The following is a 23,711-nucleotide window of genomic DNA, read 5'->3' as shown; positions in this document are numbered from 1 at the left end:
TGGTTACATCAGAATATGCGTAGAACATGTGGCTTCTTTCTCCTTCGCTCGAGCTCCCCTGGGTCCCCGCAGTTTGGATCGACATTTTCTGTGACATACAGCTCCCACTTGGAGGCCTTAGTGCTGGAGGATGTTACATATGTGCTCAATTGACCAGAGGGTCAAAGTTTACACACATTATTAGCCTTTGTCCATCTGTATCCACAGCTTCATGGAGGATTGAGTCCTTGCACACACACACAAACAGGTTGTACAAGAGGTCTGTGTCCATTTGTGCGCATCAGCGTGCCATTTTGTGTGTAGATGTCAAACAAGGAGGGAGGGAAATTGGCCGTTCCAGTTTAGTGGCAGGAAAGTGGGGCGATCTGTTCTTTGGAAGTTTCCCAGTGAAATTTCCTGGGGACCGAGACACTGAAAATATCTATCTATATACATGCTATGTCCTACATAAAAGAGACGGTGAACCAAAGAGAGAGAGAGGAAGAGAGGGAGTGAGAGAGCACATGAAGACACGTGTGTTTTGGGAGAGATAAAAAGAGAGAGGGAGGGAGGTTAAATGTCACTGTGCTGGTGGGATATCAGTCTTTTGATGGCATCACACAGACCGCTGATAGATTGAAGCTTAGTAGAACCAGGTCAAGACTCCAGCAAGTCACCCAGCAAAGTTACCTAATTTTCCCTCTCACTTCTGCCTTATGAAAACTCCTCAAGTAGAAGTAGAAATGCTGCCTCATAACCCCATTTTCTTCTGCGCATTGTCTTCTGCCACCAATGGCAGGTTCAAGTGTGGCATGAGCACGTGATCATGTGTATGAAACAGGATTTATTTGGATTACATTTACACCTGGTGACTGTGTCTTGAGTTAACAAAAAGAGATCAAGTCCATCTTTCCCTTGCCAGATTTGCTAAACATGCCACTTCCTCCTGTGAGCTTTGCGTCTTTTAAAACAGATGTCAAATGGCTCATCTAACTTGTTCCCCATCCATGAATATATTAACATTTCCTTTCTGACAAGTGTGTTACCACCTGAGCCACCAACCACCTGTTTCATTTGTTGATTTGAGCTTCAGTGCATACAAATTTACAACGCTCACATCTTACTGCACTTGATTACAATACAATAATGTACAACGCATGTTTAAAGGAAGAAAAACATCCTGAAATGTTTTAGCACTGCCAAAAAACAGCAAGAGTTGGTGTGTCCTTCCTTTCTAGGTCTCATACTCACAGGCTGACCAAATGTAAATTAAGTGATGTCAGCCTGAGGTCTTTCCAGCTCAGAATCATCATCAGTAAACATCAGACATAAAGTTCAGTTTTTTAATATCACACTTTCTGCAGTCTATGTTCAAGACTTTTGATTTAGAACTAATATTTAGTGTCTATAGGGACACACATAAAACAAATCCACAAGAACCATGCGTATCATATATAGATTTTTAAAGAGCAAAAATGAATGACCAAAATGCTCACATGCTGTAAAAGGCTACCAGTATTTGATTAAAATTGAAATAACATTACTGTATATATAACACAGCTGAATAACATCATAAAGCAAGAATGACATAGCCTGTGTGTGCATAATGCAATTAAAAATCTGAGTCCCAACAACAAACACTATTGAAAGCGACACTGCTGACAGAACAGATAAATATAAAAGCTGTCAGATGTCTGCGAACGTACAAATAAATCTACAGCAAATGCCAAGGCAGGGGCACGCAATCAAACATAACACTGCTAGTAAAATAAATAAAGTTTTCCATCTCCTAATGCCCATTAACTCACTTCTCTGTATAGCTTAGCATGCTTGTTAAGTTCAGGAGATCTGCCCTGTCCCCTCTCTGCCCAACACACTTACATTCTAAGGTGCTTTCAGGAGTTGCCGCCGTGGCAGTGCAGCCATTATGTATCTCTCATGTATAACGTTCATGAGATGAATAATCTACAGCCGAATGCAACAATTTCTTGTCCTTTACTTTTTTATATAACTGAGGTAGAAGAAGCAGATTGAGGGAAAGTGGCTACACAAAAACAATAGCATCGCAAAATAATGTGCAGAATATCACATATTAACAAGAAGTAACAGTGTGAGTATCCCTTTAATATTGTGTAAAATGTATCGTGCTCTGCCCTTTGTGTGCCTGGAACATTTTTAATTTGAAAATCGATTGACTTGAGATGGCTCTCCGTTCTTACGGTGTGTTCTTACTTTCCTAGTGGAGCTAAAATCAGTGATTGCTCGACGAGGTTAGGGTTAGCAGGGTTAATATAGTTTTAAGTTGCCGAGCTGACTGAAAGTGTTAATGATATGACCTGAAACTGAAACAGCTCTCCAAGGAGAATGGCGAGAGATAAAGATTTATGAGAGCGAGATATGAAGCGGAGGAGATGATTATCACTTGTTGGCATTAGGCAATATCTAATCGCTCCATCGCCCTCTTCATCTTCACTCAGATAGACACTCATAAGCTCACACACACAGAGCATTCATTATGAAGGTCTTTTATGTGTGAGTCATGACTTTTCTCTCGGGAACTGATTATCACTTTCTCATAATTTTCCCTCTGTCCTGACCTGTTCCAGCTTAATTGACGATGAGTGATTCTCTCAAAAGTTTGGATTCAGCCTTTTATCTCCACGTTCATTTTCTCAGCTCCATCCCTCAGGATCAGCCAGTATCCAGCTAATATCAACCTTGAAAAAAATCTGTATAAGTAACTCAGAGTGCGTGACAAACAGGTCTGTCACGCCAGCCACTTTCAGAAGGCTGATGATCACTGTGTGGTGTGGGTGGATTTTACTCAACAGCTTCAAGGTATCAGTCTGTAAAACCTGCAATGAAACCTACCTCTGCCTGCCTTAAGGAGCTCCTTTCTGTAAAATTTATTTCATTATGGCTTTCAGTGGAGCGTTTTAGCATCCTGTGAGGTTCTAAAGGCTGTTTCAGAGCCTTTTCCAACATGACCATAATGGAATTCTACAAAAATGATGGACTCCTTTCAATTTTTTGGTATGAAAATGTGGGAAAATGCCAAATCAAAATACAATGAATATCACAATACTACAGTAGCCCTGACTTTTGGCAAATTCAACCAAAAAAATGTTTGGTGGTGGTATGATGGTTCGACCCCACCTTCATCCTCTCTGCCTTCTGCTCCTCTCTGCTCTCCACAATCCAGCCCTGTGAGTTCACACTTCCGATTTCACAGCCACCTCTCACATTCAACTCCTTTTCTCGCTGTTCTCCTGCAATGTTCTTGTGTTTCCCTGTTCCATCACAATATCTCTGCTGTTTTTTTCTTTTCCTCTCTCTCTCTCCTCCACAGATGTGTTTTTGTCATTTTCTTGTCTCTCTGGCACCTTTTCTTTTGCAATATGCACCTCTCTCACCTTAGCTAAGCCCCTCACATTTTAAGCCTTGCTAGAGGCATAGCTCTCTTGGATGGCAATGTTGGTCAGTCAGTCAGTCTGTCTGTGTGTCAGTCGTCCACCACTTTGGTCCGACTGTAATATCTCGACAACTATTAGATGGATTGACATGAAATTTTGTACAGACATTTGTGGTCCCCAGAGGACAAATCCTACTGACTTTGGTCATCCTCTGACTTTTCCTTTAGTGCCACCATGAGGTTGACATTTGTGGTTCAGTGTGAAATATCTTGATGGATTTCCATGAAATATGATACAGATATTAAAGTTCTCCAGATGATTCATACCATGGTAGTGCCACCAGAAGGTCAAAGTTGTCACTTAAATATCTTAACATGTACAGATAATTATGCCTCCCAGACAATGTATTCTAATAACTTTGGTGATCCCCTGCCTTTTCCTTTAGCGCTACCATGAGGTTGACATTTGTGGTTCAGAGGGAAATATCTTGACAACTATTGGGTGGGTGGCCACCAAATTTGGTAAAAATATCCAAGTTCCTCAGAAGATTCACGCTAATTACTTTGGCAATCCCCTGATTTTTACTCTAGCACCAACATGAGGTTTACGTTCATGTTTTTGAGCAAAATATCTGAACAACTATCGGATGGATTGTCGTGTAACTTGGTGGAGGTCAGATATTTAATTTGTCCAATTAATTGGTTTATGACCAAATACATGCAAAACTAATGACATTCCCATCAGCCTCAGCTGCAATTTGTGATTACTGCTAATTAGCCAATGAAAACATGGGAATACGCTAAGCTAAGATGTGTTAATATTTAGCTTTTAGCCTTGTTTGCGATGTGCTTCCTCTCCCCTTGGTTAAACCTCTCATATTTTTATTCCCTTCTTTTCCCTCCTCTTCTTCATCTCTGTTGCTGTTGTATTTTCTCTGTCTCTGATCACACCCCTCTTACCTTACTGCTTCCATCTTTGTCTTCTCCTTCCTCTCTAGCATCCCCTATCTTTGATTACTCAGCACTATGCAAAAATATGGATTGTTCACTTCCATTTATTATCATATCTTCTTGAGGTACCTCTACCTGGTTGGTCAGCTTTCTGACAAGAGTATACCAACTTTGCTGCTTTCTACCACTCCCTCCTTCTTTGTCTCTGTGTGTCTCTTTTATTCATCAGTTCCCTCCAACAATTTGGTTTCCAGCCCTCTCCTCCTCCCCTGTGATCCCCTCATTTTAAGCCACCTTATTCCCCCTCCCTCTCCCCCTGCTCCCCCCCCCTCTGTTTAGTCTCACAAGCTTGCTTTAATTTGATCTTTTTTTCTTCCATTCCTCCAGCACTCTAAATGACTAAATTGTCAGAAACAGCTTTATATAAGAGGCCTTATTAATTTTCATTTACATTTATGGGAGGCGTTTTAACCTTTTCTGAAGCTTTAATAGTGCAATTTATATAGCTGACTTCATAACAAGAGCTCAGTTAATACTCATTTATAAATACTTGACATACTGCACTATTTGCTCCATTACATCTTATGGCTGTAGTTACTATTTTCTTCTGTTACAATTTACATGCAAAACATAGGATGAGATAATAGAATAAGATATATTTTTGTGGATTTAACAACCCAAGAGTGCATGAAGTAGTAAGAGTAATATTTAAAATGCCACTTACAGGTTGATGCAGTAATGATAAAATGCAAAGTAATAATAATGATTAATTCATCATTTGTCATTGGTTGTAAAGTGTTACAAGACTGTGTCCTCAAAGTTCTTGTCTCTGTTAGTGGGTGATACAATCTGGATGTCATGTCTGTTAAACTTCTACAGTTTGCTGCACACTCGTCTGATATCTCCGTCTTTCTTAATGACTGTGAACAGAAGTCTGCCTGCTAATAGGCTTTCAAAAGTTGGAGGCAGAAAAGCGCTGCAAGAAAGTCAGTGTTTGTCACAAACAGTCCTGCACTCAGTGTGTTTGTTTGTGTGAGAAGAGAGGAGAAATCAAAAGAGAGAGAATACTGACATATATTCTCCAAACAGAAAAAATGTTTAACAAGCCGTTTAACTTCACATTCAGGCTTGAAATTGTGTTTTTGTTAGATCAAGTGAAGGATTGTGGCAAGAATTCCAATTTTCTGTAAAGCAGTTTCATTTATTTTAGTTATTGCCACAAAATGGCGCAAACTCGGTACATTTTGCTCCACCAGCATCAAATGAATGCTACTTTATTCAAGAAAATTCTTGGATCATGTTGCATATTAGAAAGTTGTAATTATCTCCCCATTCTGCCATTCTTTTATTTTTCAAGAAGAATAGAATTTTAAGACTTGACCCCAGCCTAACTGACATGTTGAAATGAATATTCTTCGCCACATGCTAGGTCCAGTTGTCCACCCTTCCCTTTTCTTTTTCATTTTCTTGTGGCACTTCTTCATTTTTTATTCTTTTTATTCTTGTTTCTTGTCGAACTGACAGCTGGTAGTATTATCTCAGTGTCCCATGAGGAAAGCCTTGATATTATGTGTCTAACACTTTTTTCCCCTTCACAACATGGCTCTTATTCCCCCGTGTCTCACACACACATACACTCACATACAATTTAAAGTTGCCTCATTATTCTGTACTTGATAGTCATTCGAAGTACAATCAAAACAAACAGCAACTTGATACTTATTATATATATACTGTATCTGGTTGAATGTTTAAATGAGAAACCATCATTTGAAATTTAGATTTGTACAGTTTTGTTTTTGCATAGTATTCAGATCTGGTTCAATCAGTGTTCAGATTTTTGTATGGAAAATCTGATTTTGCAAAGTAACTATAGCAAACGCTAAAGTACAATATTTCTTGTCTTAAATGTAGTGGAGTAGAATTATAAACTGGCAAGTAAAGTAGAAATACCGGAAAATTGTACTTAAGCTTAACTCAGTTACTTTCAGATCAGATGTTTATTTGGTGTTTCTCCAGCTCTCTCTGCTGATTGGTCTGTCCTCTGGTGCGAATTTGAGTGTCGTCTCTCTCGTCGTTTATTATTCTGCTGTTTGGTTCTGTGTGGAGCTGTCCAGAATGTAGTGGTGCTGAAAATCCTGAAACAGCATGCTGAACCATCCAGGAGCCACCAGGGACAGATCTGTTATCTTGCTCAGCTTGTACTTGAATACAGCGGTGCATCACTGATGCTCTGAAGTGGCTTCTCAGCTCTCTCTGGGTGATGGCAAGAGCAAATGAGAGTGTATAGTTTAGCATATGAAGAGCTGTTGTCCATTAGAGTGTCTATATAGCAGACATGCGGTGACAAATAGTCTGCTGTGCAGAGTTAGACCGATATGTTAGTTTACTGAGAATGATGTTGATTTTTTCCCACAGCTTCAAGGAATTGAATTAGCAAAAACTGCCATTTAATTTCATCCTGCCTTACGAAACTGCAATCACAAAGTAATTTCATGATATGTATATCAATTGATTTTTGTTTGTGTTTTGGGCATTTAAATTGTTCAAGGATATTGATTGAGTATCAGCTCTCAGAAGCTTCATTGTAACAAGGTCTTTGTTGATTACAACTGACAATACGAAAGTGCTTGACATAACAAACTGTTGTTTTTTCTATTTTCAGAGCTTTACCAGTAGTGAAGCTAAGTTTGTCCTGACAGAAGTGTTAGAAGAAAGGTTATGGAGTCAATAAAATCAAAATGTTTATCCTCCTGTGAGCATGAATTTGCTGGGAAAATTTCATGACAATCTGCTTATTTTATCATTATGTTTCAAAGTTGATCGTTTTGGCTGAAGATGTCACTTAAGAGCTTTCGCAGTGTCCAAAATGGAAAAAGTCAATTTTCTGTTCTGATGTGCTCAGTGAAGGTCGTGGAAATCCTTTCCCAATAGGTTTATATATTTCTCACCAAAACACAACAATTCATCCTCTGTTGACTTTGAATAATCATACCAAATTTCATGACAACCTGCCCAGTAATTCCCCAAAGTTGTGGCCGTTTGAATAGACAGATGAACAGAGAGACCAGTTGATGTCATTATTCTTGGGTCTCCCTGCTACAATTGCAAAAATATCAACTTTTTGATGGCTTTTATATCTACAGAGGAATACTTTCTTCTTCTAAGGTTTTTATTCTCAAGGTTATGTTGTGAACAGGACCTCAATAATGCTGCTCTTCATAGTACGCAGTACTAACTTACATTCTATTCGGCACAGTAGTGTCCTCTAAAGTACGTGTCACAGTAGTGCTCTTCTTAGGAGCATATTCCAATATAGTACAATATTATACTCATAGTACTATCTCTCAGAGTGAAATACTATACTATAAGGCGTCAGACACAGAAAGCTGCTGAAGGTTCAGTCATCTACAGGCAAATCCTGAGTTTAATAGCACAGGCAGGATGTCTGAATGTCTGGCGAGAGTCTGGAAGCTAAAAAATTAACAGCACAAGTGGGTTCATTTATACATGAGGTGTGAATAGTATGTCATCATGCGGTGTGGGCTAGAAGTACTGCATGTCTTTAACTGAAGCAGTCTGTTCCCATAGAGACCAGAGTTTGTTAGAGTGATGTGGTATGGAGGCCAGCGAAGAAACTTACTATGTACAAACTTTGTCTCTGTTTTGATCATGTCTTCTCTTTCCTCCCATCCATTGCAGTGTCTCTCTGGGAATGATGGTGTTGCCACTGGTACCGCCCTCTCTGTCGCCATGACGATGCCGTTCAGCCCCCTGTCCAGCGACGAGGAGCAACAAAGGATGCTGGGAAACAATCGACATCTCTATCCAGGGGCGGAGGAGGAGGAAGAGGAGGAGGAAGAGGAGGAGGAGGAAATGGAAGAAGATGAACGTGATGAGGACCAGGAGGAGGAGAATGGCGAGCTGGAGGGGGAAGAAGAAGACGATGAGGAGGAGATGGTGGAGGAGGTCAGACGAGGAGGCCTATCACGGGGGGGCAGGGGTGAGGGACACAGGCAGTCAGGTAAACTGGCCGGACGACCCACCGGGGACAGACAGATCCGGCCAGGGAACCCTGGACACACCACAAACCCCTATTCGTCCAACCCAGGACCCACACACCAACAGCCAGCCAATCACATACAACAGCAGCAGCAGAGGAGGCTGAAGGAGCGCAGCGCCAGCTCTGTGCCATCTGAGGACGCCCACATTGCCATGATGGTGTTTCGCATCGGCATCCCAGACATAAAGCAAACGGTGAGTGCTGTCGCTGCACACACCCACAAAATCTGCCAACATCATGGCAACAATTGCTGATAAATTCACAAACACAAGGGCCTCAATCCCACCCTGCTCTTGTCTCATTAGTTTGAACATCTCAGCCTTTCTTAACATAGTCATGATCAGTTAAACCACTTTTACTAATCAATTTCACCAAAGATCTGTCTATTTTTTGCTGCTTTTCAAAACACAACATATGCATCATACCTTGCATCAGTTGGTGATGTCTTTGAAGACATAGTTTGACATTTTGGAAAATACACTTTTATTTGCTTAAGATGAGAAGATTATAAGGCCAAAGCCAGAATCCAGATAGATCCAGATTAGCACAAAGAGTGGAAACAGGGGGAAACAGAATCTGTCAAAAGGTAACAAAATCCACCTACCAGCACTTTTAAAACTCACTAATTAACACATTATACCTTGTTTGTTTAATCTGTACAAAAGCCCAAGTGCAAAACCGACAATTCGCTGTTTTACGGGGGGTTATGTGTCGGCCTGTTTCTTGGCTGGGAACCAGAGCCAGGCTATCTTTTTCCCCCGGTTTCCAGGGCCCCCCTAATCTGGTGCCTCTGTTTGACATCATTTTTGTGACCCTGCACAGGATAAGTGGGTATAAAAAATGGATGAGTGGATGGATTTCTTGTTAGAGAGTAAAACGCCTCTGACAAAAGTCTGCCTGAAAAACTGAAGGAATAGCTTTAATTTTCACTTTAAAGATGTCACAACAAGGAAACCTTCATGAGGAGTTGGTGTTTATACCTCCATACTGACATCATGCAGTATGGGCTCTGGGACTTTGAGAAGTGATGTTAGGTAGGAGGGAGCCATGTTCGCTGTCTGTGCCCTGGGCACATAATCTGTCCATGGGTGTATGACAGTATGTGTGGTCAGTTCCGTCAAAAACTGCAATGTGCAGTGCTCCAGAAACTCTGCAAGTTTTCAAGGATTGGCGCGCTATACGACAACTAGATTCTCTTACTCTCTCACTGCATCACCAATGGAAAAATGAGAGAAGTGCAAATACTTGTCAGTAAAGTGACCGATCTGAGAGGGTGAGAGAGACTATCAAGGTGACCCAGCTCCACAGAAAAAGAGAGAGACAGCGAGAGACAGAGCCAAATTGCATACAATCACAATGAGAATATGTGGGCAAGAATTTAATTTTGAAAACACTACAAGCCAGAAAGGATTCAGAAACAGTCAAAGAGAGAAAAGTTGAAGTGAAGAGGGTAACACGGGGAAGTGCTGCCTCTGGCTTTAATGTCGCCAAAGAGCTTTTAAATTGTACGATAAAGCATGCCATGAAAAGCCCTTTTCAGTGTGACTGGCTTTAAGAGGGTTGTCCAGAATCATCATAGACCGATCCGCCATCACGCTCCATTTCCCAGATGTGGTCTTACATCACATCATTGCGAAAGCTTCCATCAGAAACGTTTCTAAATTGGCTTCACGGGCTGGAGATGCAGCTGCCTCCATGTACAGTACGCCATTCTCCCACACAGTTGCCAAACACCCAGGCATTTTTTCTGCATTTTTCCCCCTTGTGTTTTTCTGATGGGTGATCTGTTAAAGTGAATCATTACTACTGATAATTGAATTATAAAGAGCAGGGAATATGGGTTGCAAGGGACTGAGGCTGCATCCAAGTTTTTGTTTTTGTGCAGAAGAGAAAAAACAGAGGAAGAGGAAGAAAAGGGAGAAGCAGAGAAAGTGTGCATCTTTGCTCGTTGCTAGATTAAAGCTGAACCAGACTGCTTTTGTGCTTGACAAACAGAAGGCTGCATGCCTCAGACATTAGTGGTGTGTCCTCTTTTCTCCTTTCTATTAAGTGATCAAGGCCTCTGTGATGTGTTAGCTTTATAAATCATCAGCAAGAATGAAACTGCATATGAAATAAATTAATTTGTGAGTGCCTGTGTGTATGAGTGCCCGTATTTTATATTTACCATCCCAGTGCACTATAAATTCCTCAACGCTTCTTCTTTCCTCTTGCTGCCGTGTGATTTATTATTGATCTGTGCATGGGTGTTTTCAGCAGTGTGTGTGTGTGTGTGGATACACCAGTGTGCTTGATTCAGTGTTTTTAAATCCAACCATAAATAATTCACCACTCCCTATTTATTCTAACAAATCGGCATCAAAGTTTAATTGTCAAACGATGGCTAAATGGGAATACTTGGGAGGAGATGTTCACTCAAGCTTGGGTCAAAACCTCAGAAATTGCTTGACAGTCACATGAAGACACATAGTGATTATGGCCTCATAGACATTCAGTACAGTGTTCAGAATCAGAATCAGAAATACTTTATTGATCCCCGAGGGGAAACTCTTTCATCCCTTAAACTAAATGTGTGACATTTGTCAAGAAGAGTAAAACAAAAAATCAAGGCCCTCCTGGACTATCACAGCTGTTTCAGATCAGTTAACAAAATAAAACATGAAGACCGCATTGAAGAAGAAATTCAGATCATTGTGGGAGGACAAGCTCATCTTTCTCTCTTTTAATAGGAATAGAGTCTTTTAATAGGAAAGATTTTTATGCAAATCGTTTTGATTTTTGTGCGTAGCAAGGTGGTGGAAATTAAATAATGAATATATATTTTAAAAGTTAAATGAAAAATTCAATGTTGAAGGTTTTGACTCACAAGCCTACTTTATTTACAAGATTTTCAACATTTGTTTATTATACATTTATTTATTTGTAGACTTCCAAGATTGACAAGTATATATTAATTAGACTAATTTTTTACTAAAAAAGGGTAATAATGTTCTAATATACTGTATAGTCTAACTGTACAGTATTTTTAATATCTTTCTGAAGTGAGTAGCTGCATAAACTCACAGATGCAGATAAACATAAACATATGAAAGAACTAAACCATGACCTTATAGACTTCCTGCCAAGATGTACTGACTCAGTACATATTGTCTTGCTCCCTAAGGTCATGAGAGTTATAACCCACCATCACTGTGACATTAACTCAGTCTCTCTCTCTCTCATTGTCCTCCCATCCTGATTCAACCTCTTCAGGCTGCACATTCAGAATAAAAACTTTTTCCACTTGTTCATCTCCTGCCCTCTGTCCTCCTCCTCCTTCTCTCACTGGTGTTGGGTAATATCCCGTTACACTCCCAGTACATTAGGTCTGTTCTACATGTCAGCTAATTCACCCTCAATAAACTCTAATTGCTCGTTAATTGTGTTGTAATGAGACGAGGGAGTGACTGTAGCATGCAAATGCAAATGTTATGAATTGAGGGAGGAGGATTTTGAGTGACAAAGGAGCACTCACATGCAGTAATGCAGAAAATACCCACAAACACACACAAGCACTGGTAATTAGTGTTATCTTTTCCTTTTTTTGGCAGAATATACAGCTCGATGTAGGTCTTCACCAATCAGTGTTGTGCATCTCTGAAGTTATCCAATTTGGTACAGTTTGATTACAGAGTTACGTTCGCCAATTGACTTTGATATGGCTGTTAATGTTGCACATGAGGCTGCATTCATACCTGAGACAGCAGGTGACACCTGATGACTAGAGCCTGGTCTAAAAGACAAACAAAAAAAGACAAACAAGCAGACATCTGATAATAAAACATCAGTGGAAAAATAGTTAATAAAGAGCTGTGATAGAGATACATCTGAAGCAGGATATTTTGTTACGAAGACAAATGCAGGGGCGCTGTTGAATGCAGAAAAGTGAGACAATTTAATCTGCTCATTGTGTGCACAAATACAGGCACTTAATGGCATGAAGAACACAGAAAAGTTAAGTGCCTGTATTTGTGCACATAGTCAGCTGGTACACCCTGACTCCCCTCAGTGGGATTACCTCCGCTGCTTCATAACACTCTTAACAGAGCTGTACAAGCCTACTGGGGAGATCTTTCTCAAGTCACTGTCAATCAAGATGGCGCTGCTGGTGCACTGACAGAGAGAGTGAGAGATCTGTGTTTACTATCAGTCTACTACATTTGTCAACAGGGGATTTGGGCCATTACTACATGCAGACAAAATCTGTGCTTTAATAGTTGGTTGTTATAGGTCAAGGAGAAATTCAGTCGTCTCATGCCGGAGAAAGAGAAAGATCAGGGTGCTATGTGGAAAGTTATTTTGCACTGTGACAGTTGATGTCTTGTCCCATTTTATCTACTGAAGGCATTTTTGTCATACCGAACCTGTGTTGAATAAAACGTATTATACAACCCTCAGTGTACCATGTAAGCACAGTTTTGGTGATTTGCAGGTCAAACTGTGTTTAGAAATGAGGCGACATTTGGTTGAAATGTTTTTTAGAGGTTTAAGTGACATATAGCTTTTTTAAACAACATTTGAATGACTATTACTGTTTATTACTGTAATATTGAAATATTGTAATTGAAATTCTGTTATGTGTAATATACTCTTCTAAAACACTTTCTAACCAAATGTAGCCCAGTTTTCACTTACTGTAGATGTCGATACATCTTCTGACCTGCAAATCAACAACTCAGTGATTACTGTGTAATGACACTCAATGGTGGAAAGTAGCTCAGTACCTTTAAGTGCTGTACTTAAGTACAATTTAGAGGTACTTCTACTTTACTATTTCCATTTTATGCTACTTTACACTGTACTTTTTACTCCACTTCATTTATTTGACCATGACTAACTACAATATTAAAATGCTGTCCATGTTAATGCATCAGTAATAATAATCCATTAATATAATATTTAATAATATAAAACTCATAGGGGTCATTTTTCTGCATTAGGAGTTCTTTTTATTATGTGATACTCTTGTGATACTTTAAGTACATTTTGCTAGTAATACTCACATACTTTTACTTAAGCAATATTTTCAAAGCAGGAGTTTTATTTACTTTCACAGTGTAGTGTTGCTTATTTTATTTATGCAAATTATCTAAATACTTCTTCCATTGCTGCCAGAAATAGTTTTTGTGATTTTCAAGTCAAAGGATGACTAAATTAGGTTGAAAGATTTTTTAGAGGCCTAAGTTGCATATAACTTTTGTTTCAACAGCATTTTCATGACTATATTTTGGTGGGTTGTGGCCTGCGTCACACTGAAATATTGTCAATGAAATGCTTCTCACTTTTCAACCAAAGTAGCCCAGTTTTAACCTACATGTCTGGACATCTTTTGAACACCATCTCAGTGATAACTGGGCAGTGACACTGATGAGAGGGATCTCTGAGTTAGCTGTGTTTGCGGACCTGTGTACTTTGCACTGATCCTTCCTCTTCCACTGGTGGCTAATGAAAAAGGCACTGGTCCATTAATTCACTTGTGTGCACAGCGACAGTCAGATCTGTGTATCACAAGTTGTTGATATGGTTCTGTCACAGCAGGAGATCTAGGCAGTTTTGTTTGCAGGTTTATTAGATTGTCAAACTCACGCACATGCAGTCACGTTGGCATTTGCCTGCCGAGTGCATTAAACAGCATGAAACAAATGAGTTTTTCTCCAGAGTCTGCACGAATTCAGCTCAAGTCAAACAGCGAAGTATAAGCAGCAGCCCCTCAGGCAGGATTTGGCCTCACAAACACTTCCACACTGAAATACAGATACACACACACACACACAAGGACACACACACACACACACACACACACACACACACACACACACACACACACACACACACACACACACACACACACACTTATATTTCAGTTAAGATATGTGAACTTCTCAGATGACAAGACACTGACAGTGTCCACCATGCCACTCAGCTGTGGAGAGGTTGTATGTTAATGAGAGTGTGAGCCCCAAAGGTGAACAAGATGGACTGAGATAATAGAGAGAGAAGTATGGGAGGAGGAGAGGAGTGATTGCAGCATGGGTGAGTGAGAGAAAGACAATGGAAAAAGAGAGAGAACAAGGCAGAGAGGGGATGACAGGAATGCTTAAAAGAAATAAATTTGCTCTTTTTCTGAACCGCTGTAGAGAGGAAGGGGTGGTTGGAGTGGTTGAGAGAGAGAAAGAGAGTGAGATATGGAGAGGAAGTTGACTTAAATGACAACATGGCTGGCATGTGTGTGTGAGTGTGTATGTGTGTTTGATGGGGGGGTTATTTCCCCATAGATCTCATTAAAGGCTTCTAGTCCCCCTGCACTTGGCCTGCAGAAAAAGGCCAGAGGGACGGTTGGGTTGGAGCGACAGAGATAGAGAGAGCTAGACATAGAGAGACTTTCAGCTACTCTTATTTCTGCATAGATAAGTGACAGAGCTGTAACAGAAAGATTGAGAGAGAGGGAGAATAAGATAGAGATAGGCAGGGGAAGATAAAGAGCAGCATGGACAGAGTGAGTGGGCGTATGTGAGTGGGAAAGTGTGATCACAGCTTTAGGAGGCAAGACAGAATTTTTGGTCTGCATAATGATAAAACCACAAGAGAAACAGAAGGGCTTGAAGATGCATTTAGATTTTAATGTAAAACTGAAAATCATAGTTAAGTTATATAAAAGCTGTGACATATAGTGCATTTAAATGTGACTAGTATCCCGGTTATGATTGGGCTTTTGCTGTATCCGGGTAATGTTTCACCCGTGTACAGTGGTGGAAGAAATATTCAGATCCTTTACTACAGTAAAAGTAGCAATGCCACAGTGTAAAAATACTCCATTACAAGTAAAAGTTCTGCTCTCAAACTCTACTGTACTTAAGTAAGTATGAAAGTATTGTAACCTAAATGTACTTAAAGTATAAAAAATAAAAGTACTCGTTATATTGCGAGTGCCATATTATTATATATTATATTAATGGATTACTATTTCTGATGCATGAATGTGTAAGTAGTATTTTACTGTTGTTTTTGGTCAAGGTGCAGCTAATTTTAACTACTTTATATACTACTACTCTACTCTTTGGTAGTTTAATCTATAACAATGCACCATGTTTAATAAACTGATCATATTTTTGCATATAATATGATGCAAAGTAATAACATGCACAATAACTAGTAACTATAGCTGTCAGATAAATGTAGTGCAATAAAAAGTACAATATTTCCCACTGGAATGTGTACTCAACTAAAGTACAAATACCTCAAAACTGTACCTAAGTACAGTATTTTAGAATATAATAGTAATAAATATATTTAGTTACATTCCACCACTACCGGGCAGGATATTGTGGCATATAAACACCTAATCCAGGTTTCTTTGCCATGTGTGCAGGTGTTTCATCAACTCAAGTTAGTTGTCAGTAAAACAAAAATATGTACTGATGATAAACACGCTGAAATGAAAGAAAGGTCTGACTTAGGGAGCGTAAATTGTATTGTCGCTTGTTTTCCATTACAAATGATCAGATGGTGAAGCTGAATCCTGCAGAGTGGTAAATGCAGCAGAGTTTTGACAGCCAGAAACCAAACTGTGTTCATGCTCAGAAATGAGTGGCTGAGATGTTGAGGAGTCAAGACACACCAAGACACAGGGACATGAATAACCAGGTTTCTCAAACATACTGTAGCTAACAAGGATTGTTCATCTTATTTCATCCACTAATTGCAGCTTGTTAGATGAAAATATATCAGTGGTGGAAAGTAAGTACATTTACCCAACTACTGTATTTAAGTACAAAATCGAGTCTTTCCATTTTTTTGTTTCTACTTCTACTCCACTACATTTCAGAAGGAAATATTGTACTTTTTACTCCACTACATTCATTTGACAGCTGTATTTACTAGTTACTTTTCAGATTAAGATTTGACATTAAATAATGCATTTACCTTTTGGGCTTATGACCCCTTACAAAAAAGCAGTGTCCAGTTGGGCCCCTAGTCATGTTTCTATTAAAAGAGAGATTTTCCCTCTAAACGTCTTAGTTACATATAAATAACAATTTGAGGCCCAAAGAGATCATATTATCCAATATTTCACATAAAAGCAACAGATTTGTGTATCATACCTTTGTCTTTTCTTCTTTCCTGCCCCTTTAATCATCTCATGACCCCTTCAGATTTATTTTGTTCCCCCCAGAAGCTGCCTGACGTTTAGGCTGGGAACCATTGTACTAAACTACTGAACTGTATATAAAGTAGTTAAAACAGTAAAATGCTGCTTACGCATTGATGCATCAGTATTAACCATCTAATAATGTCATATATAATAATATATCGTTCAGAGAAGGCATCTCTCTGCAGAACATTCACTTTTACTTAAGTTGGATTTTGAATGTAGGATTTATCTATGTATTGGTGTATTTTTATACTGTTTCATTGGTACTTTTACTTAAGTAAAGGATCGGAGTACTTCTTACACCACTGAAATACAGTCAGTACCAGTTGCTAGCACTTGGTGTTGTAAGTGCTTTTTCTAATTTAGCCAATGAGCACTGATTAGCCAGAATATTAGCATGAACAAGCATGAATTGGAAGGAAAAAATCATCTTGGCATTAATATTTTTAGATTTTGACACTGAAACAATATTGTCATTGTACATAGACATTCTACAAACCAACAACTCAGTAGCCATTTAGTCTAATTAATTTACACTCAATGGCGTCTGACCACTAGAGGGCGTCACAAAAACATAAACTGCAGCATTCGTGGCTTGTAACAAATTGCAAGGCTGTCTGTGACTATATAGCGATGATTTTAATAAAGCATAGTGTACAGGCTGTACTGTTACTAACAGTACAAAAATCAGTAATATATGGCAATCAGTGGGAAAACTGTTTACAGAACCAAGTTGCATTTCGAAGGGCTGATAAGGATGAAGAATCTGTCATGAGCCTTAATTGGCTGGCCTGTTAGAAGCGGGAGGATCAATCATATTCCTGCAGGTATACAGATCAATAAGCAACATGGCTTCCTCAGTAAAATCTCCAACTATCTGAAGCTTCTTAGGCCGAAAGCAAAGTTATTACACAAATTTGAATCTTCATTATTTTCTGATAATTATCCGTGTTTTATAATTGTTCAGTTTGACTGTGGGAATATTCCCCCTGCCTGATAACTGAATCCTTAACCTTCATTCTCTCCTGCTGTGATTGTGATTCATTTTAGAGTGTGTTTGCCTGCATCCTTTATTGGGACTGTAAGTGTAGTGTGTAGGCTTGTGAGTGCATCTGTGTGTGTGTGTGTATGTGTGAAACCTAATCTAATACAGACACGCACGCACGCACGCACGCACGCACGCACACCCTCCCAGTACCCATCTCCTAGGGAACACAGGGATGTCTCTATGGCAACAAGCAGCTTGCTCCACTAATGAACCGGTTGCCGTGGCGACCGGGTTGGCTGTGCGTGAACGGAGACACTGGATAAAATAGAGGGAGAAAATGTTATGTTACTCCTCTGCACAAAACCCCGGTGCAGGGTTTTATCTCTTTCTTTGTAGGACACACACACACACAGAAACATAGCAACACACACAGAAAAGTGTGTCTATGTGTATGTGTGAAGAGATTAAGATGATTGACAATGACTGAGCGAATGTTCTGGCTTAGAAGTGTTGGCTAGAGACAAGAGCCCATGCAGTAATGCAGCAAGAGGCAGGGATTCTTGCAGCTGGCTCATCTCTGCATGGGCCAATCATCCTGCTGCTGCCTCAAGGTCAGAGAACAACCCAACTCCACACCAGGAAATGAGAGGGAGAGAGGTAGAGAGACAGAGGTGGAGAGTGAGAGAGAGCAGTGCCAAAAACCTTCTGTCAGCCATCTGTGTAGTGAGTTACGTCCCACTTTGCTGACTGAGCCTCTGAGCCGTTATGCATTTGGCCATTCACGACCTCACCAGAGACACTTAAAGCTGCACCAAACTGCCATTCATACCCTATCTGCTAACTGAGGCCACTGGGAATCACCCACTTTGCTCTGGCGCTGTCTCCCTCTGCTGGTTCAGAGGGGGAACAGTATCAGTGTGCTGCAGTCAGTCAGGTTAGAGCATCTACTGCCACAGGATTGTCTCTAGGACAGTGGTGACCTCTACAAGAGGTCCAAAGATAAACATTAGGGGTCACGAGATGATTCATGGCACAAGAAATAAGAAAAATATTATTCTGCTACACAAAATGTTTAATATTTATTTCCCAGACTTCTCTTCTACCAATTATTTAAATGAAACCAGTGATGGAAGAAGTACTCAGATTTTTTACTTAAGTAAAATTACCAATACAATAATCTAAAAATACTCCATTACAAGTAAAAGGCTGACATTATAAAGTAAATGTACAGATGTATGATCAGCAAAAGTAAAATTAGAAAAATGCCTCCTGTGACTAATACACAACATTTTGGATTCTCAATACTGATGCATCAATGTTTGGTTTTTAACCATTGTAGATGGTTGAGGTGGAGCTAGTTTTAACTACTTAAGACAGTTAGGTATTTTAGTCTTGTGGTTTCCAGCCTAGGGTCGGGTCCCATCCAAGGGATCACAAGATAAATAGATTTCAGATTGCAGCCTGAGGTTCTCAGGCAGGGCTCAGTTTAAAAGTTTAAACTTCTAGTTTAAGAATAATTGTGGCTTTTCCTCATTTTATGTTGAAAACAAAAAGTTGCTTTTGGCTGTTTCTGTTTTAAAGTGATGCGGTTCCTCTTAGTGCGGACTATTTCTTAGTTTAGATTAATTTAAAGTGAACAGGTTGTTTCTGTCATGGCCTCTAGTGTCTGGACTGATGTATGAATGAATGAATCTGGCTGCATCTTTATCATCTTAAACATGAGTTCTTAAAGCTCAGTTTTATTGATTTTGACATTACTTTTAATAGAACTATTATTTATTACATGTTGTTGACTTCACTTTTGGTGTCAAATTATTTATTAATCTCTTGTAAACCACAACTCTTTTTAAGATTCTTCACATGGTAAGATGCTTATTAATGTAAGTAAAGGTCATTTTTATTCCATAACTTTTATAGTTTCCCAGTTAACCAATGATCAATGATCTGCTTCTGTCTCTCCTGCAGAAATGTTTGCGGTTTAATCCAGATGCCTCGGTGTGGAAGGCCAAGCAGCAGGTGCTGTGCTCCCTGACCGAATCTCTGCGGGACGTCCTGAACTATGGTCTGTTCCAGCCCGCCACAGACGGCCATGATGCCAAGTTCCTGGAAGAGGAGAGGCTGCTCAGAGAGTACCCACAGTCCTTTGAGAAAGGGGTACCATATTTGGAGGTACGATTCCAGTCTTCCTTTGACACAGTTGTAAGACATAGTACTACACAAAAGAGAAGTGATGTAGCCTGCACCTGACCTTAAGATGTCACTGTAATTCAATAATACAAGGGTCAAAAACAGAATCCGATGTGATGGCTTCCTCTTTGAAAGTTTAAAATACATTTTGACAAACTGTCATCAAAGTTTGTTGTTTAAATTAGCTTACATGTCAACCCTGCTGTTTGACCAATCAATCAAATCCCAACAAAGAGTCTTTTATATCACAGCATTAAGATCAGTGCAGTAGATGTGTGTGATTGTCTTGTTTGTTGTTTTTTTACCAAGGTGACCAAGGTTTACTCCAACATTTTGTATTTTGCATCCAGATCCCTGATGAAGCAGTACTTTGAAGCAGTTTAGACATCTCACCCAAAATGTTCCTTGTGTTATTGAAGTTAGATCAGGTTTTTAAAAACCCTGGTTTATGAATGAAGTTTCATACACACTTTTTAGAGGAATGTCACAGAACGGTTCAGCTTCCCTGCTCTGTTTAATGCAACACCTGCTAATCTCTTATCCAGTCTGTACAGTCGCCTTCTTTTCATGCTATAGTATGACCCAGTGGAGGCTCTAAACCGTCTTTAAACTGCTGTAAAGCCAGACCATTTCTTTCACAATTCTTGTCTTCAGTGAAGTAGAAGAGGAGGTTTGTATAGAAAACCAGATAAAGCTTCCCTGTACAATAAATCTGCAGGCCCCATTTTATGGATCTAGGCCAAAAACTAGAGAGAATTAAGGACAAACGCCCTCTGTGTTAGGATTAACTCTTCGTTTCCTTTCTCTTTTTGTCTCACGGGTTTAGTTTCGATACAAGACCAGGGTGTACAAACAGACCAATCTGGATGAGAAGCAACTGGCCAAACTGCACACTAAGGTATGAAACCCATTCGTCCTGAAGTTGGATCGCTGAAGGGTTTTAATTGCATGTTTCAGTAATATAAATGTACTGGCACAGTGTAAATCAATACTGTACAGTATGTATGCCAATGTAAGTGTATACATGAGTGGGTGTCACTGAGCATGTATTTGTGCATGTGCATCTGTCTGTAAAGTGCTGTACTGCACTGTGCTGTACTGTTCTCTACTGCACTGTATTGGACTGTAGTTTGCTGTACTACACTGTACTGTCCTTCACTTGCACATACAGTGTTTCTAAGGCAGAAGGAGTTCTTTCTGTTCTCTGTAATACAGCAGCACTTTTCTCTATGGATGCAGGCCAGCCTGAAGAAATTCATGGATTATATCCAAACCAGCGCTGTGGACAAGATGATCAAGTTCTTAGACAAAGGCCTCGATCCCAACTACCAGGACTCGGACACTGGCGGTAAGGAGTATCACAGAGCCTTTCACCTTCATTCAGCATTTTCCTCAGCTCCATTCCCTTCATCAACAGAGTTATCATTCTGTCTATCACCTATCCATAACAATAACAGACTACACTTGTACTGCAGTTATTTGAAAGCATAGATTACAAAGTTCTTTACATATCAAAATCATCACATTCATGAGATGAATAAAATGGCTTAAAAGAAGAAGTGCAAAATTACTTACTGTCTCTGTATAGCAAGTTAAGCATCAGTGCAAACCTAAGGATTTTGGGCTTGTTTCACCATAGAGCAGCAGCCATGTTGACAAAAATCTTGATTACCCTGAGTCTTGAGCTGAGGCTTTTGAAAAAGTACAAAGTTCCTTCTTACATAACTGATTCAGTGACTCTTACAGATTTAAGAGGTAAGAACCCTCTAAAAATTAAAGTAAAACCTTAAAATCACTTACAGAAGTGACAGTTAACCGGTGTAGGGATGTTTGGACCGGAGTGATATACTGTAATTCCAGCTGTTTGCTTCAGTTGTAATCCTTGCAGCTGCTTTTTGTACATGCTGAGGATGAGTTAGACTAAGTTAATTAGGTACATTGACGACACAGAACACTAATTGACAAAAAGGACTGCAACATTTGATTAACTTGTTCATCAAAGTGTACACTAGGTTAATGACAAGGATTGCTCCCAAATGTCTAACAGATTGTTTAAAGATGCCAAATAAGACATTGTATTTTTGGGAACCATATACAGATTTTTCTTTAATGCCACTATGAAAGTAAAAGTACAGTTATTTAAAAAATAGGTTTGAAGTTAAGGGTGATACTGATTTCACTTGCTACAGCTCATTTCATCCATCCATCCATTTATACTGTACATACATTTATCTACAGACCCACTATATCGTCAGATTTCTCTGTCTGTCCATCAAACATATAAACATGTATTTGAGATTCAACACCCCCAAGCGGTTAACCATCTCCTCTCAGCCAGATTAGCACACTGGTGGCCAGCAGCTTTATGACCTGTGGCTCTGCTGCATAAACTCGACCTTTAAACTCTCTGCAAATAGCAAACCTCCCCCTCCGTTTTCTGCCCTCAGCCCTGCAGTAAATTGGCCTAACACTTTGTCAAGGATCTGAGCCAGTGCTGTTCACAATTTGGTGGCTTTTCTCAGATCCTGTTGCTTAGGGGGTGCAGCAGACGGCTCATTTACAGTTTGGGTGTGCAGCTCTGTGTCACTCCAGCTGCTCTGGGAGCATGTGTCACAACACACAACACAGCCTGTCATCATGGGTGTGAAACACACTTCCACTTCATAACACCGGGGGGCAACAGAGAGCCCTGATGAACCCACCTCACTAACATGCTCCACTCACATCTAGAGTGCATACACACCTTACACTTGAAAATTATAGTTATAGTCACTGCTACTTTGGACATCAGGGTTTGATGTTGGGCCCTGGTTTGTGTGCTTCTGTACTAAGGAGTCCATTGTAGAAACTGACATGATCATTTTAAATATGGACAGCAAAATTAATTAATTTGACCATGTTAATTATTTTGCTACAACAAACTTGCATTAAATAGCGTAGGTTTGCTGTAAAACTCACTAAATCTATGTATTAAAAAAGCTGTTTAGGATCAACCAAAATGTCAACTATGAAATCATCATGGTTTCAAATGGTTTCCTCTTCTTTCTTGACTGTGAGGTCGTGTCAAGGTGTTCTGACAGGTAGTCCGTGAACTATTAGGTCTTAGGTATTAGGTCTGTGCAGGGCAAAGAGGTGATCAAAAGCTTTCAGAAAAACATTCTGTTCTGTGGTCCTGGGACGTAGATATCCCCACGATCTGTCTGTCTCTTTGAAATTCTTTCTTCATGCTTTCCCACCCAGCAGAAGGCTCACACTGAGTGCCTTTAGTAGGACATAAAATAATTCTACCATATTCAACATGGCTCCTGTCAGTAGGGGCTCACTTCCATCTTTGCCAAGGGAAGCACTTAATGGGCATTCCCTAAGTCGTCCTGACATGGTAACTTCAGAGGAAGTGCAGTCAGAACATTCCCCCAAATTATTTGTACCTGAGATCTACAGAAGCTGTTCGAAGATAAAAGCCCTCAGTCGTTTTCCTCTTTGCCAAAAAACTCTCTTGTCGCCATGGCAGCCAATGCTCTGTACCCTGTTTTTACTGGGAACACTTTGAATGCTTTTATTCTTCTAGGTACCATTGAACATTCCTGTTAAGTGAGGTTAAATGTGTTGTGACACAGCATTGCTTTTATTTTGAAATAATTTTATTGAGCTTCTTTGTTACTTCATTTGATGTCAGCGTAATTGGCAAAGTATCAATGCATATGTAGGAAAAACAGCTTAACGTTGCTACCTGTAGAATAAAACCATTCCTGAGAGGCAAATCTCCAGAGAAGCTTTTATTTTGCCTGACATTTAACAGAGGTGAATTTGGAGATTTGCAGCTTTACAGTTGGTTGAATTGTCTCAGGGTGTGCAGTTGAATAACCTGGGAATAAAACATTTAGGAATGATTTAGGAATGACTGTGCCTGTCAGAAACTGTACCCGAAAATCCCCTTTAC

General features: G+C 39.7%; 1 protein-coding gene and 1 long non-coding RNA gene across 2 annotated transcripts in view; one reads left to right on the top strand and one right to left on the bottom strand.

Annotated features, from left to right (window-relative positions):
• Positions 1-5,011: 5,011 nt before the first annotated feature.
• On the bottom strand, positions 5,012-21,441 carry LOC122868332. Its single transcript, XR_006376082.1, has 3 exons — positions 21,347-21,441; positions 7,986-8,266; positions 5,012-6,598 (listed from the first exon to the last, which is right to left on the bottom strand). It is a non-coding gene; the product is annotated as an uncharacterized LOC122868332 (long non-coding RNA).
• The window catches only part of shank1 (SH3 and multiple ankyrin repeat domains 1), a 57,373-nt gene continuing 41,757 nt past the window's right edge, over positions 8,096-23,711 (top strand). The window contains 4 exon segments of the mRNA XM_044180122.1: positions 8,096-8,599; positions 19,550-19,753; positions 20,598-20,669; positions 21,011-21,119. Of these exon segments, the coding sequence (XP_044036057.1) occupies positions 8,096-8,599; positions 19,550-19,753; positions 20,598-20,669; positions 21,011-21,119 (889 nt within the window).

Source organism: Siniperca chuatsi, linkage group LG21 (assembly GCF_020085105.1).
Source record: "Siniperca chuatsi isolate FFG_IHB_CAS linkage group LG21, ASM2008510v1, whole genome shotgun sequence".
In the NCBI taxonomy this organism is placed as follows: Eukaryota; Metazoa; Chordata; class Actinopteri; order Centrarchiformes; family Sinipercidae; genus Siniperca; species Siniperca chuatsi.
Note: the sequence above shows the minus strand (reverse complement) of the source record. Positions and strands in the feature narration are given on the sequence as shown.